Genomic DNA, 13,987 nt, shown 5'->3' with positions numbered 1-13,987 from the left:
GGATGTACTGGTGCCGGAAGAGCCGCTCCGAGCCGCGTGCACTGAAACAAAATAACAGAAGAGCAGTTTTGTGTGTTTTTCTCGCTTCCCCTCAGTCCACTAACTACTATCATCACACAGACCTGCAGCTGAGCGCTGTGGAGACAGGGTTACGCGAGGTTATCTTCCATGTCATCTTATTTTGTCACGCTACTACACCACGCCTACAAAACGAGTTATCAACTGTGGGCGAATATAAACTGTCGTGGAGGGGGGCAGTGCCTACCTGCCCGGGAACACCGAACAAGCGGGGATGAAAATTTCTACGCCGGAAGTGTTGCGCTGCACATGTAAGCCGTTGCAGTAATGACGGTAGACGCTACGTGGAAGAGCAGCTCGCCGAGCTACCGTAGCCAGTTTTATGTTCCCGCCACGTGTATGGACGACGAATGCGTTTAACTTTTACCTTTTCTCATTTTGAAACACCTTGGACCGCCTGGATATCACGAGTGCTTGATTTGACGGTGGAAACATTATGAAAATACAGTGACGAGTACATTTATCCAAGGTGAGTCTGTGTTACGTTAGCTAGCACTAATGTTCTGTCAATAGATAGCGTTGTTTTACAGTGGAAAAACAGTGTTTTGTGATGGAAGGCTATTTCCTTCATCTTTTAAAGACAGAATTGGTGTTATCTTCATCGTCGAGTGGCGGCTCTGGTTTCCTCTTCTGTTGCTTGTAACGTTACACTAACGTGGATGCGAGTGAGCTTAACCCGGTGTGTCCCCAACGTAGTTACGCTACAGTGCAGGCTAAATGTGTTATTGTAGGTATAATTCAACATTAATTGTTTATTTTTGGTGCTTTTTCTGTCGCTTCGCTGAACGGAACAGGTTTGTCGTTGTCCGTCCACGTGTAATAACCTCAATAAAGCTAGTATGGTACGGTCTTCGCCTTATTAATGTTATATATTGAGTCAATGATGCTGAAGCACAGCTGCAATCTGTGCCGCTTCTTAAGTTACAATGTAGGACAGTAGTGAGTGACACACTGAAATGACTTTGTCTGGACCCAGCGCATTGTAAGTTAAACTCAGCAGGGAATTGACTTTCTGTTCAGATTGTGTGCCTGTGTCGGCCCTGCCATCTGATGAGCGCATGGTCGGTCTGACTCAGTCTGGATTACAAGAACCAATAATCTCCTGTGAATCAGAGGCCTCCAACGTTTGACTGGTATCATTTTAAGGGTTAGTAGTTAATGTGAGGAAGTGTTATTACCGTGACGAGAAGCCCCAGATGGCAGAAAAAAAAACTAACCCTGTAGTTCCCGAAACTAATGTGCAGACGTTTTCAGATTCAGGAAAATTGCTTTGTGGTTTGATGCGATTTCCTGGATTTGTGATAAAATCTAATGATTTAATGATCAATGGCTATTTTTACTAAATTTCCCATTCTTATACCTCAACCTGAAAATGATCGTTTTTAGGTGTGACACCAATTGTCTGAGATAGATTATTGTTGCTTCAGCTCACTGTTGTGATAAAGTGTGTGTGGGTGTGTGTGTGGGTGGGTACAGGAGATTATTTAGTGTGTATGATTGTTTTCTGCTGTGCTCTAATCCTGCATTTTAATATGAGAGGTGAAGTTTTGTGTACCATCAGTGGAAAAACACCCATTTTTCAATCATATTTATTTGAAATTGTGTGCCTATTAGTTAATTACTGTGAGTGCGCATTGGAAAGTATAGATTCGAGTGGATTGAGCTAGTTTGCTTTGGAATAGATGTCTGGAGATGAATGAATGGTTTTAAGAAAAAAAAAAAAAAATGTTGTTGTGGTGCTGGGACCAAAGCGAATCATTTCCCGCCTCGTGGTTTGGCAGCAGTTTATCCTTCACACATTGTCATCTCGCGCCTTAATGACTTCTTAAGAGAAACAGCCAGTGCGTGTGAAGGAGTGGTATTCTCACACCCACTAAAATATGATGACATACCACTCATTGCTAGACAGTAATGATAGCAAGCTTGTCATTAGTAATGAATTCCTGGTCTTTGGTCGCTATGAAAATAGGGTCAACAATCCGAGCACCCTAAAATGAATTACTTTTTACTATTTGTTGCCTTAATGATATTTTGATGTTGCTTTTACAGTTGGAATCAGACCTCAACAATGCCGCACATGCATTGATGCCTTTACACGGATGTCAAAGAGCGAAGTGAACTGAACCGCTCAAATTCAACTGACAAAGAACCTGATGAACCTGAACAAAAAACAAAAAAAATTTGTGAAGCTTTGAGCCAGATGGAAATTTATACTGTAGAGCACATTCAGCTTGCGCCTTGATAAGTGGCACATTGAGTTTACTTGTTCGAGGTGGCTCATCCTGCAGTGGCTGAGAAGCTCATACCAACACGAGTGGGCAGTTCAACAACATAACTTCATCATGTGCAGTCTACAACGGCTGCCACACCTTTAGGAGTTAGCTGGAATCTTTTTTTACTGTGAGGAACGTAACAGCAGCTACACCGCAGGTATTTTGATAAGCAGGAATGGAGGATGCATTGCACTTAATATCCAAAGTATCAGATAAAACACCAACGACAAAGAATGTTGTTTGCTTACTGTAGTAAAGCTTTTGAAACATTTTTTTTATGCCACATTGTCATTAAGCTGATGCATAGTATCTTAATTAATCAGAACAGAAGGTGACTAAACCAAAAGCTGATGCCTGGTTGCCAGCCTGGCTGCTTCTTTAAAAAACTACTGTTGAGCCCTGCCCCTTAAAGCAAAGGTTGAAGTTGTGTGTGAACATCTCTTAAGAGCTGGTCGCTGCCCACTCAAAAATGTGTTTGCTTATTGGTACTTCACCTGCATGTTTCAGCTTCACTGTGCCGGATGATTTTTGTGTTTTAAGTGTTAAGTTTGCGTTTTAAGTAAGTAGTAGAGTGGTATTCTCACACCCACTACGATATGCTGACATAGCTCTCATTGCTAGACAGCAATGATACCTAGCTTTCCATTAGCAACCAATTCTTGGCCTTTGGTTGCCATCTGTGACAACCACATAACTATCTGACTTTTGCACTGAAAATGAACAATGCAGCACAGTGTGTCATGCTGCTAGCAGCTAATGTAGCCTCGAGCTGCTATTCTCAAGCAGAGATGAGGACCAATGAGGATTCATTGTCACAAGATCTGTACACTGCTGAAAATGATACTTTTATGTCCAGAAGACAAGGATTGGGCACTTTGACTTAATGTGAAGAACCACTGTTGTGTTTCACAAGAGTGGACACCTCTGGCCATAAACATATTTTAGATATCTTACATCAGGCTGTTACAGAGATTATATCTCAACTGACATTCCTGTTGACACAGTGAGAAGAACTTTCTTGACTCTGTTTTGAGCCCTGATCCTGGACAAGCCCTGGGCATGTTTGCTGTGTTGACTAAGTGTGTCCTTGTTATGAACACAGAGAAACCAAACCCCCTGCCAGTTGTTCTGCTGGTTTCTGTTGGAGGTCAGTTAGGATGTATGAAAAGTGTTTTTGTCCACATCACAGACTGTACAGAGGGCAGTCCTCTTGGTTTGCCTCTTGCTGTTTTCCTCTCATTTCAAACAGGAACAAAGCTGTACTAGTAGAGCTTTGAGGAAGCAGGCCCTCAGTTCTAATTCAATTGCGACCAAACACTGCCTGCGACCATCTTCAGTCCTGTCCCCTCCCATTTCTCATCTCTTTCATAGTTTGTTTGATCAAAGAAAACACAACCACAATTTTTATGACCTGTATGTCCCCATCATGTTGCCTTTGTTCAAGATTTACTTGCTAGCTCTAATTAATTTTGCTCAGTTGCCTAAAATATGCTTTCTAGCTGGACTCTAGTGACTGTTGACCAAGCTGAGTTTCTGGCTGGCAGGCTTTGAAAACCATGTACAAACCATGTACTGAGTGTCCTGTTTAACTCAGATTCACATGGAGGCCGGGCAAGCAGCCATATCACCCGGAAGAAAACAGGTTGTTGTTCTACCTTGACTGTCATTAGTGATAACAATATGTACAAACCTTGTGATCAATGTGACATTCATACTGTGTGAATGATTGTTGATTTTAGACTACATGCTGTTCTCGCACCCTGAGAGAATGACACAGCGGCCTTTGTGTCAGTGTTACACCTGCTTTTGTCTGTCGGCAGGAGGTGTCGATTGGAAAGTGTAGGGAAGTAGACCAAATGCGGATGGAACAAATGGAGATCGAAAACCTCCGTGCACAAAATGGAGTCAGTGGAAAAAAAAAAAAAAGAGTCCGTCCGGGCATCAGGCCACATTCTCTTCCAAAGCTGCAAAACAGTCATTTCTTCTCCAATGTTTGACTACATTTATGTAAGAGTTGTTAAGTGTTTATGAGCTGTGTTTTAGGAGCTAGGGCAGACGCCCAGAGTAGGGTAAAAGTGAGTCGAGCTCTATTACGTGTCTAGCCTGATCTTCCCAACAAGTAAAAACAAGCAGAGCAGCCACACTGTACACTGCCAGTGGCAATGCTGTGAACAGGGAGAAATAGCCGTGACCGTGAGTAGATCAGCACCCTTTCAGTTCCTTTGGTGACTGTGTGGGTTTGGTTTTCTTCTCTGAGAGTGCATTTCAGTATTTGTGTGCACACAGGGAGTGGACTCTCAGATTCTTGACTAATGGACGTGTTAAAGAGGAACAGAATGTTTCCCAGCTTCAGGGTGCTGATTCCACTGCTGAAACCTCAATGGAACATCGCTGAAACGGCACTTAATCAGGTCATTTGACTGGATGCGTGCACAGTGGCTTATCCACATTAAAGTCTAAGAGATTTTAGTTGATTTAAAACTCGAAAGTTTGTGTAACGTACCACAAGTCGAGCATCAAAGACCTCATTATCTGCACCATGAATCCCAGACACACATGAGACCTCCTTACTGAGGGGTTTCTTAGGACACACTTTAGGACAGCCCCTCGCCAGCCTCTCGCGGCCTCTTGCTAGAATGTAAATGGCCTCCTGCATCTCTAAGCAGTGAAACCTTGGCAGAGGAGTGTCTAGAAAACCAACTACTTGCTCTCTAATCTTTGGAGATGTGTCTGACCCCTCTTCTCTCCTGTTGCCCCTGCAGTTTCACCAGAACTTCCTACGTCAGGATGAAGGGACAAACAGATGCTCCTCAGGATCGGTGAGTTCAAATCGGATGGAAACAAGAAACTCGTTGTTTGCTCTCGACCACAGTTTGAGTGGTTTTTAAATGTGTTTTGTTGCTGATGGGTAACTAACAATTTAAAGCTTTTCAAACTTAATTTCTATGGGATTTCAAATCTAAAACAAATACTATTCTATTTAAGTTCTTTACTATTAATTAAACCTGCTATGTTCCTTTTTAGACTGCAGCCAACAAACACACTGTTTTAGTAAGGTAGTCAGTTGAAAATAGATTGCAACTGTAATCTGATTTAATGCTTTTATGAGGGCACAATAACATTTGTAAGCTTGCTGAGAACTTGGAGTGCAGCCTGTCACCTGCAGAGCTTCATCCACTGTGGTTAGTCCTGCTTTCCAATAGTCCTTGCAATGTTGAAATATTCCAGCTCTATGCACTGTTTTTGTTGGTGCCTCTCTGTCTGCCTTCTGTCTCACCCCTCTGCTAATTTGGTGAAGCGTTTAATTCGACCAATCCAGAGTTAGTGATGATTGTTTAAACAGTGAAAAGGTTTTGGTGAGTTTTGTTTCGGTTCAGTTTGTTTGTTTTTTACGATGATAAAATAACGTTTTCTGGCAGTGGACAATGGTGGCTTTGGCAAAACCAAACACATCTGTCTCTTTAACAAATAGGTCACTTAGGGATCCTTTCCATAATGTTGTCAGGCACTTCGAATAACAGTTTGGGCCTGTTAAACAAACACTTTCAGTGAGCGTATGTTAACCGTGCACAAACACCAGGAGGTATTACACTGCAGCCTGTTTCGTGGCTGCAGGCTGCAGCGCTCATTCTCCATTTGACCATGTGGTCCGTTGTAGTTGACTAATGTATGTAAACTTGAAGAAGCAAGCAGCATCCTGTGGTTTACTGTGAAGCCTTTTCAAATGATGTCTTATTTCCCATCTACAGGGGCTGCTTGGTGGGCATCATTTTCTTCATTCTGGGCTTGGGAACGCTGCTGCCATGGAATTTCTTCATGACTGCCTCATTGGTAAAAACATGGATGACAATAAGCTGTTTGCATAATATAGAAAATATCTTACACATCTTACATATACTACAGAATGTAACTGACGTGATTGATTGGATTTATCAAATTGGTCTTTGGCAGCAAGTGGTTTAAGTGATTTGTTGATGTGTTATGCAGTCTGGGTGTAGGGTGTTAAAATGTCATGACCCATCGGGGCCCTTAAATCCACACAGTCTGTCATATGACTTTGGGTAACCATGTGAATCATCGCACGTGAACCCACATGTTTCTTGCGCCTCTCGTGCCTTATGAGTACTGTGATTCCTGCTTAAAGCACTGCCACTTGAAAGTCAGAGCGATTATCAGCTGCTTACTGATCGCAGATGAAGCTGGAAGGGAGCGACCAGCATCACAACACGTTAGTGTGTGTGTGTGAGCGTTATGCAGTGTTCTATATACTGCTCTAACCGGATGTTCAGAAAATGTGGCTTTATGTTGATTGAAGGCCGCATAAGCCAGTTTGTTTTTTATTGGCTACTAATGGAGCCAGATCAGTGATAGAGTGTAAGATGATTATTATTGCCCTTTGCCTCTTGAGTGACTCCTACAGTAGTTCATCGTCTGCCTTTATCTCCTTTATTTACAACAGCATTACCAGTCTGGATTATTTTATTATTGCTTAGTTGCATATTAGATGATCATGACAGCGTATATGAGGATATCAGTAGCATTCACTTGGAGTTGTTTCTGATCTCCTGATACGTGTTTATCTTTATGTGACATGGAGGGGTGCCGCATCATTTGGCTGATAATCCATCATCTGTCTTGTTTCCTCCTGGTTTGTAGTATTTCCAAGGCCGCCTAAACACGACAGAATGGAGCAACGGCACAGCGGTGGTCCGCAAGGAGTACTACTTCAACAACTGGATGACCCTGCTGTCCCAGCTGCCCCTGCTGCTGTTCACCCTGCTCAACTCCTTCCTCTACCAGAGGTCAGTGACAGGGTTAGACACTGAAGCTGTCCGTGACATATTAAGGCCTCTGTTCTTCCCAAACACAAAAGGATGACAATTTTTTCTTGTTTCAGGATCTCCGAGGCGATACGCATTGCAGGTAGCCTGGTTTTTGTCCTGCTGCTCTTCATCTTCACAGCAGCGCTCGTCAAAGTGCCCATGGAGGAAGACCGCTTCTTCTCCATCACCATGGCTACTATCTGGTTCATCAACTGTAAGCCAGTGTGACTGTGTGAGAGTGAAAGCCTGATGGAAAGACAGAGAGGGTGAGAGTGATGAAGTGTTGAACTGAGCGATGCTTGGTCTCCGCAGCGTTCGGCGCCGTGCTGCAGGGCAGTCTGTTTGGCCTGGTGGGTCTGCTGCCTCAGAAGTACAGCGCCGTCTTCATGAGCGGCCAGGGCCTCGCCGGAACCTTCGCTGCCATCGCCATGCTAATAGCTATAGGCAGTAAGACACCCACACCCACACACACACACACAAAACACGACTGGGTGCCTAATCCCCAGTTGCCTAGTAACAGAGGACATTCAAATGACTGTTGAGGAAGTCAGCTCAGCGTGACGCCACAGTGTGCTTCATGTCAAAGGCACGGCTGACATCGGGCCTTTTTTGTGTCTGCCTCCCAGAATTCCTCACTAGCTAACTTGTGTGTTTGTCTCTCAGGTGAGGCAGACTCTGAGTCGGCAGCGTTGGGTTACTTCATCACGCCATGTGTGGGGACGCTGGTCACACTCTTCAGCTATCTGCTGCTGCCCCGCCTGGTCAGTCAGCTCTGCATCACTACATTACCCACAATCCATTCACCTAATGTCCACTACCACAGTAACACAGATGCTGCAGAGCCCTGTTTTGACAGTATATTTAGGGAGAAATCAGAAAAGTGTCAAACTGTGTTAAGTGACTGTGAGCAGGCATGGAACTGAATTAGATTTTAATTACATGTGACGTAAGTTTTCTCCAAGTTAGTAAAGAAAAACGATGCACGTGCTTTTCTATAATTGCACAAAACTCTTAGTGTAAACATGCGTGCAGAGTTATGACAACAGCATAATTCATGTTTCTATTTCTTGAGCTGTAAGGCCTAATTGGTGTTATCTGGTGCTTCCATGCAGGAGTTTGCCCGCTATCACCTGAACAAAAGCAGCAAGTACGAGGCAAGCACCACAGATGAGCTGCTGAAAGGTGGGCTTCTGACTTCAGCCGCTTCCTGTTCGTGCAAAGCTGGCCCTGCAGGGACACTTTTCACCGTGCGCTGTCGTTTTGAAGTGCAGTCTCTTTAACAGGAGTAGAATTCAGATCGGCAAACATTTGTCTAACAGGGAGAGAGCATCTGTGTGCTTTTCCACAGAGTCCGTGTTGAATCAAATCAATTCATTAGAACATTATCTCATTAAGTGAGTTGACCCTCTGTTTATCCAAGTAGAGGCCTGGCAGTGCACAGACAAAGACACAGCCTGTTAGACTCACAGAGGCCCACACAGACTCCGACTCTTAGTGTTTTCTATGATTGCTAAAAAGCCCAAAGAGGTGCATTTCAGTAATTCAGTAAGCCAGAAGAAACACGCTTCATTTTTTGGAGAAATGGATCAGCAAGACGTATATATTCTCTCACAGAGAGCAGCACAGTGGAGAACGGCAAGCTGAACGGCCACGCTAACGGCTCAGCTGGCGGCAGTCCAGCCGAGGCCGAGGCGGACCCCGGCGCAGACGGGACCAAGCACGCCTTCCTGTCACTGGAGCAGGGCGAGAAGCGCCAAGCCAAGGCCTCGGTCAGAGAGGTCTTCAAAAAGGTTTGATGTCACTGTCTCAACGGTTATGAAGTAGTAGCTCTTTTTATATGAGAGAATCCAAGTAAAAGCATTTAACTCCCTGGAATTGGTTGAACAAGTTTTCTCTTTTCTTTTCAGATCTGGGTGATGGCGTTCTGCGTGACCTTCGTGTTCACGGTCACTCTGTCCGTCTTCCCTGCTGTCACTGCAGACGTCAGAACGTCATTCTCAGCAAAATGGGGTATGGCAGCCTCAGTTCAATGATTAGATTCGATCTCTCCTCCATTCGTCACACACTGACCGGGTACCTGCATTGTGAACTGTCAGTGCCCTCATGTTACAGACGGCTCGTCAAATCCTCCTCTCTCCTCCCTCTCTTGCTTCTCTTATCTCCTCAGAGCGCTTCTTTATATCCGTGTGCTGCTTCTTGACTTTCAACATAAACGACTGGCTTGGCAGGACCATCACCACCGTGATCCGCTGGGTGAGTATCTGATCAGATCGTTTTCTCCTGCATTTGCTGCCGCCAAGACAGTTATGAGGTGTTCGGTTGCCATCACTGTTGCCTTGTTTTTTTTTATCCCCACGTTTCAAATCCCCTCTTTCCTCCTCTGCAGCCTTGCAAAGAGTCTCGTTTGTTCCCGGTGCTGGTCGTCTCCAGGGTGGTGTTCATCCCTCTGCTGATGCTCTGTAACGTCCAGAGTCGCTCCTACCTTCCCGTCTACTTCTCCCACGATGTTGCTTTCACTGCCATCATGGTTTTCTTCTCGCTGTCCAGCGGCTACTTTGTTGCCCTCTCCATGACTTACGCACCACAGTGAGTACAAACGAGCTCCTCGCTGATGCTGAATCGATGCGATGACAACAGTCTGAAAACTGCAGCTTTCAAGCCTGTTTTCAGCAGCGTGATACAAGAGAAATAGAAATACGTCTCGTGTAGAAGTTAAGGAGTAACAGCTAGCTGTGGCTGTTCCTCGTTGTTCTGTTTCCCCCTGACATTTAAAACAAAGCTGCCATTTAAACACGGCTGTTGGAGAGAGAACAATAAACACTGAGGCTGATATCTAGGAGATAGATTTGAAAACAAGCAGTTTAAATCTGTGTGGGGATGGCGGACTCCGCCACCAACAGTCAATACTGAGCAGGGAGGTAATAACAAGATGTAAATACATTGAATGGCTGTTGATGAAAAATGCCATTATGACAAATACGCAGCTCGTGAATACGACGCTGTGCAGCAGCCAACTCTTGAATATCTGAGCCTCCCTGAATGCACCTGCAAGGTGTGTTCACAATCACCCTTTGTTACAGCTGGGTCACCTTGACAACACTGAACACCTTTGGCATAAAAGCTAATGGTGAATGTTCACTGTGGTGAATCAGCAGTGTTGAGTTTCAAGTCTCTGGCAGTGAAGTCAGCTGTGACGGCCTGGAAAGTTTCCACGCACGCGTTACGAAAGGAACGGCGTCATGTAGAGTATGTGATCTGTGGTTAGCTGTTAAGGCGGGACTGAGTCAAGGTTTCTCAGCTGAGCTCCTGTTCACCTGCTCTCTCATCAGGTTGGTGGAGCCGAAGGACGCAGAGACCGCAGGAGCCCTGATGACCTTCTTCTTGGCCCTGGGTCTGTCCATAGGAGCCGCCCTGTCCTTCCCTCTGCGAGCACTGGTCTAGTCTCTCTCACACACACACACACACATACACACCACTGCATAGACCCTGTAGGACATTTTCCCGCACACCTGGAGGAGGTGGAGGTATGATAAGTCAGTCTGCCCCTCCTGCACGACCTTCTTGTTTTTTTGTTTTTTTTCCATTCACCGGTCGGGTGTGTTACAGCGTGACCACCTCGACAGCCAAGGACCCCGTGTGACGCTGTGAAAGCACAGCTCATGACGTCACTAATGACTGCCAAGATTCCCCTCGATAGTAGAAATAACGGTTTCTGTTTCCTGCTGCTAACCTGAAGATGGGTTCCTCTTCATCGGCTCCTCACACGATCGATCTCGTTGGACTTTTCATGTTGACCGTTGCTGACATTTTTAGGTTTATTTATGTTTCATTTTAATTTGTTGTAAATAGTTTTTTTTGGGGTGTTCTCCTCAGCTGAAGACAGACTTCATTCATTTTCATATGCTCCAACCAAGAGCAGGTGTGTGTGTTTGGCCACAGTGCAGCGTGGTTTACGTGTTCACTTGGGTTTTGATATGAGATAGATTTTGTTTTCTGTTTGATTGACGGCTTGAATGATTACAGTGAATCTACTTTGTGTTAGATTGATTACATTAGGTATTTTTGATGTATTTTTCTTCCTAGAATTATTTTGTATTTTCTAATGGGCACAGGCTCAGGGGTCAAAGCAGTCAAAAGGGTCTGGGGGGGCCCCTGAGCCAGAGCGTCTGTTTGAAGTGACAGACTACATTTCTTGTTGGAAAGTCAATCATGACCCCACGGAGACACATAAGAGACAACAGATGGGTCATTTGTGCTTGTGTCTCAGTCTGGGGGTCTTGCTTCTATCTAGGGGACATGGGGGGCCTTTCAGACATCTGCGCCCAGGGGTCCATTGTCTCACACTCCATCGAGTATCGCTCCATGCTTCCAGTTTTTCTTCACCTCCCAGTCTCCACTCCTCTGCGCCTCTCCAGTATCAGGGACACTGCTGCCACCTGCTGGTCAAAAGGCCAAAGTCCCTCCGAGTTTCATTTCCTTTGCGGAAAAACCTCCAAGTTAAACACGAAAGACCGGCCACAGGACGTTAACCGTGACAGGAAATGGAGTTTCCAGCTCCTGGTGACACTTGGCGGTGTGTTTTGGTGGCACGCCAGAGTTCACGCGACCGCAGGCTGAAGCCATCATGCAACTGTCGGCTCACCACAAGATTTAGGTTTACCTGTTTATTTCAAAACTTCTCCCGGGAAGAAGTGGCAGCTGCTGTTTTGTTACTGAGTGGATCGATGTAATGATGCTGTCTTTAAAAGAAGAAATCGTGTGGAAATTAGAGTAGTTGTGTTTAAAAAAAAAAAAAGAAAAGAAAAAGAAACAAAAGGTGATGAGATGAGTAATTTTTCTTCATGTTATATAGATATTGTATTGGCCACTTAACTATGTCAAATAGTTAGGATTTGGGTTTTTTGTTTGTTTTTTTTTGTTTTTTTTGGACATTTCTACTAATTTGCCAGACACATTAATAGTTCCAGTTTGGTGGGATTTTTGTTTTTTCTCATTGTCATGTGCAAACATCTTCACTTGTATTGTTTGTTTGTTTCAGCCCCATGAACATTTTTTAAGCTTATTATTCAGTGTGTGTTTTTTGTTTTTTTTTTATTTACAAAATCTGTAAATGAAGCGTTTCACCAGTTGTAGCTTGAGTTCTGCACGCGGTGTGACAGCTGCTGCTTCGAATAACCAAGACGCAGGGAGCAATGTTAATGGGACTTATTTTTCAAAGTGTCACTTGATTTATGCTGCATTCACATGTGGTGGGAATTCAGCTTGAACACACATGCATTTGTATTTGAGTTAACGATTTACAGCCATGTAAGTCACAAATACTCAAACACGGTACTTAGTTATGGCAGCGATGAGGACTTAAAAATGTAGGTTTTGTTGACTCCTTGTTCAAACTTAAATCTTTTCAGCCGGAAGCTAAAATGAACTATATTTCCTACAGAATGTCAATGCAGCATCAGGGGATCCTTAAGTGTACTTCCATGTCCTTTCTAACACGGGTGAGAGGAACATTCAGACTCTTATTGTTTATTTCCAGCTTCTACATTTCCTGTCTCAGTCTGCAGGTATTCTAACAGTTGCATTTCAGCCTCATCCTAATTTAGGAACCCAGTTTAAAAGGCTCATGTTGAGTTCACAGCACTTTGGATTGACTGTAAACACAAGCTGCTGTTTGCCCCCTTGTGGTGTGTAGTCTGTGCTTGTGTCGCTAATCGCATGTGCGAAAGTGGAGCGCAGCAGGAAGTCCTCCAACATTAGCGACAGAGGCGGAGGGACGTCGGGTCGGTGCATTGGAAGCACCCACGTCGTTTCCTCTGATGCAGCATTATGTCTGAGTGCGATTCAGAGGACAGACACAGGATTGAACTACCGGCCATGTCACTTTAGATACAGTAAAGGGAATTCATGCCTGTGCATGTTCATAGCCTATTCTAGATTTGACTGTCAATAAATGGATGGTTCTAACAAGCTGTGTGTGTGTGTGTGTGTGTGTGTGTGTGTGGTTTCACTTGAGCACTGATCTTTAGAAGAGCATAATTAGGTTGGCTGGGCCCTGTTCTTCAAACATGGCTTTATTAACTCATATTAAGGCAGTCAGCTGACATGATTTGTTTACTCTCTCAGCCAACAAGCTGCTTTAGAGATAATAAATGTTATCTTGGATGATATCTCAAGTAACCGTGCTTTTACTTTGAAAAAGTTATTGATCTTTATTTACTTGAGCTATATTAGGAATACAAGTCAAACTTGGCTGAAGAGACTGATCTGTGTGTAAGATCGTTCCAGCTTAACTTCACTGTGACGCTCAGGAGTCTTTGTGATCAGATCAGTCAACAAGTTGCACGAGCTCATCTAAAAATCACATAAATCGTCTTTGAACGGGGCCTCAGGTTAGTGTCTGTACGGCTTCACCTCTGCTGCTGGGGCTGATGTAGTTACTCTGATAACAGATAAACGTGAAGGCAGCAGTGTGTTTGAAGAGCAGGGCCCCGGAACATGTTTATTACTTTAAAGTGCACTTTAATAAAAGACTAATCTCTTTGATTAGGAGCAAAAGAAATTACCTAATGGGTCCAGAAAATGTGTTCATTGTAATTTCAAGCAAACTTGGTTGCATAAGCGTCAATAAATCAATTCATTTTACTTGAGTCATTCTTTAAAAGGCACTCCAAATCTCTTAATCCAAGCTTAAACATGTTTGAACAAAGTTAGCTGGATCATCGCAGCGGTGTGACATGCAAGCCTGGATGAGTCAAAGCCAGGTTTATACAGTATGAGGATCCCTCTGTCACATTTCATAAGAAGCACACAGAG

General features: G+C 44.2%; 1 protein-coding gene across 2 annotated transcripts; it reads left to right on the top strand.

Annotated features, from left to right (window-relative positions):
- Positions 1-259: 259 nt before the first annotated feature.
- On the top strand, positions 260-13,141 carry LOC143316744 (equilibrative nucleoside transporter 2-like). Of its 2 annotated transcripts, XR_013076601.1 has the most exons (14): positions 354-547; positions 5,114-5,170; positions 6,101-6,182; positions 7,008-7,153; positions 7,249-7,388; positions 7,487-7,621; positions 7,838-7,935; positions 8,287-8,356; positions 8,789-8,964; positions 9,082-9,184; positions 9,342-9,427; positions 9,561-9,760; positions 10,504-11,286; positions 11,336-11,956. XR_013076601.1 is itself a non-coding variant. In XM_076724370.1 (13 exons), the coding sequence occupies exons 2-13, from the start codon at positions 5,139-5,141 to the stop codon at positions 10,613-10,615; spliced, it is 1,380 nt and encodes a 459-aa protein (XP_076580485.1). In that variant the 5' UTR covers positions 260-547; positions 5,114-5,138; the 3' UTR covers positions 10,616-13,141. The 2 variants fall into 2 exon arrangements, 1 of the variants encoding a protein (XP_076580485.1); XM_076724370.1 differs by having other exon boundaries at positions 260-547; positions 10,504-13,141.
- Positions 13,142-13,987: the final 846 nt, after the last annotated feature.

Source organism: Chaetodon auriga, chromosome 24, assembly GCF_051107435.1.
Source record: "Chaetodon auriga isolate fChaAug3 chromosome 24, fChaAug3.hap1, whole genome shotgun sequence".
In the NCBI taxonomy this organism is placed as follows: domain Eukaryota; kingdom Metazoa; phylum Chordata; class Actinopteri; order Chaetodontiformes; family Chaetodontidae; genus Chaetodon; species Chaetodon auriga.
Note: the sequence above shows the minus strand (reverse complement) of the source record. Positions and strands in the feature narration are given on the sequence as shown.

Bases quoted from the DNA above. Each gene is read 5' to 3' on its own strand.
- LOC143316744 (XM_076724370.1), top strand. From the start codon at position 5,139: ATGAAGGGACAAACAGATGCTCCTCAGGATCG. The intron at 7,154-7,248 runs GTCAGTGACAGG...TTCTTGTTTCAG, and splicing joins AACTCCTTCCTCTACCAGAG to GATCTCCGAGGCGATACGCA. The intron at 9,185-9,341 runs GTATGGCAGCCT...TTATCTCCTCAG, and splicing joins GTCATTCTCAGCAAAATGGG to AGCGCTTCTTTATATCCGTG.